General features: G+C 47.7%; 1 protein-coding gene across 1 annotated transcript; it reads left to right on the top strand.

Moving 5' to 3' along the window:
- The first annotated feature begins 477 nt into the window (after positions 1–477).
- On the top strand, positions 478–1,071 carry LOC109185060. The gene has a single exon (XM_019335078.1). It carries the CDS (start codon positions 478–480, stop codon positions 1,069–1,071), a length of 594 nt encoding a protein of 197 aa, XP_019190623.1.
- Positions 1,072–2,085: the final 1,014 nt, after the last annotated feature.

Here is a 2,085-nt window from a genome sequence, read left to right as displayed (position 1 = left end):
GTTTCTGAGATTGTTGGATTATGATGCAGATGTTTACGCCTGTGCGCTCACTGTTGAGTGAGCGTGGCATAGCACTCTACGTTTTCCATATATTTCATGCATAAGTCTTCCGCTGTGTATGCTTTTGTGGTTAGAATTATCTGCATATCTAAGGTTAAATTTGGTATGGAAATCGAGGGTGTTACAGTTGGTATTAGAGCCTAGGTTTGAGCCTAGAATGGTAGAGTCTAGACCTCTAAGTGGCTAAGTGTGGTTTGAGACCTTAAGGTGACCATAAGAATCGAAGTGTTAGGCTTAGGATTCTTAGGATGCGCGGTGAGATGAGCGTTGTTTATAGTTGTTTGCTTGTCTGTTGTCTTGTTGGTAACCGTGTTGTTGTTGTAGTAGTTTGCGATGCCTCCTCGTCCTCGTGCGCGTAAGCCGGAGACCCCGACGAATAAGAAGCTTGCCCAGAACCTACAGTAGTTGACGCAGACTATGCAGACTCTTAGCGAGGTGTTGCTGAACAACAACCATCTCGTGCCACCTCCTCAGCCTGCAGGACATAGAGACATGGGGCGTCTCGTGTCGGGTCACAGGCCACCGACCTTCGCGGGTGAGGAAGACCCGATCGTCTTGGAAGAATGGATGAGGACGTTTGATAAGATCTTCTCGGTTATCGGTTGTCCGGAAGAGCGAAGGGTAGAGCTTGCAACGTTTTACTTCAGTCTTGAGGCCGATTTATGGTGGATACATGAGGGCCCAGCTTGCCTTGAGGAGCCTGAGTTTGGTTGGTCTGCCCTGAAGGATCGGATGCACGAGAGGTTTTATCCGGCGCATGTTAGGGCTGCAATGTATGAGGAATTCCTTCATCTTCAGCAAGGATCTCTATCGGTGGTTGAGTACCACAAGAAGTTTCTAGAGCTTGCGCATTTCGCCCGGATGCTCGTGCCCACCGAGCTCACCAAGGTTGAGAAGTTCGTAGCTGGCTTGAACTACGAGGCACGGAAGGCCCTAACCGTGAGTAGGCCGAGTTTGTTGAAGGAAGCATACCTAAGTGCCGCGGATCAGTACCGTGTTCAGCAGTTGTAGCGAGGGTCTTATGAGCTTGCAAGAAAAAGGGTCGAGAGTGGAGTTTCTACCATCTACAAGAAGCCGCGACCGAGTTTTCAAGCTAAGAAAGCATCATCTCCAACCCAAGGACCCTATCGAGTGGAGCATGGAAATCAGGCCAAGACGTTCCCTTCTCGTAAGTGTGGGAAGGTGCATGCGGTCCAGGACTGCAGTGGCTTTGCGTTTCGATGATTTCGCTGCGGAGATAAGGGGCACAAGGTCGCCGAGTTCCCTCAACAAGCCAACCAAAGGGCGTTGCCACCACCCCCAGGAGCTGGAGGAGCAGCAGGAGGTAGCTCAAGCAGTGGAGCGGCCGGGGCCAGGCCATCGGGGAGAGTCTTTGTGATGGGGCGGTCGCAAGCAGAGACCGAGGGCTTAGTGGAGAAGGAGCTAGCAGGTAACCTTTTTCCTAGCCTACCCTTATCTTTAGAACGCATCTTGTTCTTTGTTGCCTTCGTGTGTTGTCTTGATCCTTCGTTGCCTATTTGAATTGCCTAGTTACCTTTGTCACGTTTTTCCTTGGTGAATAATTCTTTTGGTTGTAGTTGTAAGCCTTCTTTGACGAATAATTTCCTTAATGTTTGTGTATGAACCTTTATAGAGTTAGTCGTTTATTCCTAGAATGAGTCATGCTTGGATTAATTCCATAATCTTTGCACATGGATATTTTGCAACCTTTCCTTCTGGTGAGTCACCTAAATTTCTCCGAGCATTCTTTGAATTTGGAGAAGAAAATCCATAAAAATTGCAAACCTTTAGTTTCAAACCCAGGTACACCATTTGCCAATCTAACCCTTTAACCACTTGAGTTAATTATGTTTCTTGAAACCTTCCCAATTCTAATTCTATCTAAACCATAAATTCTCACTTTACCCAAATTCCCAAATTAACTCATCTTTTTCCCAATTCCTCCCCAAATCCCTAAACCCCAATTCTTCTTTCCTTCTTTCCCCTACCCGTGTGCACAACCGAGACACCCCCTCCCCACCACCC

The sequence above is a fragment of the Ipomoea nil genome, unplaced genomic scaffold (assembly GCF_001879475.1).
Source record: "Ipomoea nil cultivar Tokyo-kokei standard unplaced genomic scaffold, Asagao_1.1 scaffold0100, whole genome shotgun sequence".
NCBI classification, from domain to species: domain Eukaryota; kingdom Viridiplantae; phylum Streptophyta; class Magnoliopsida; order Solanales; family Convolvulaceae; genus Ipomoea; species Ipomoea nil.
Note: the sequence above shows the minus strand (reverse complement) of the source record. Positions and strands in the feature narration are given on the sequence as shown.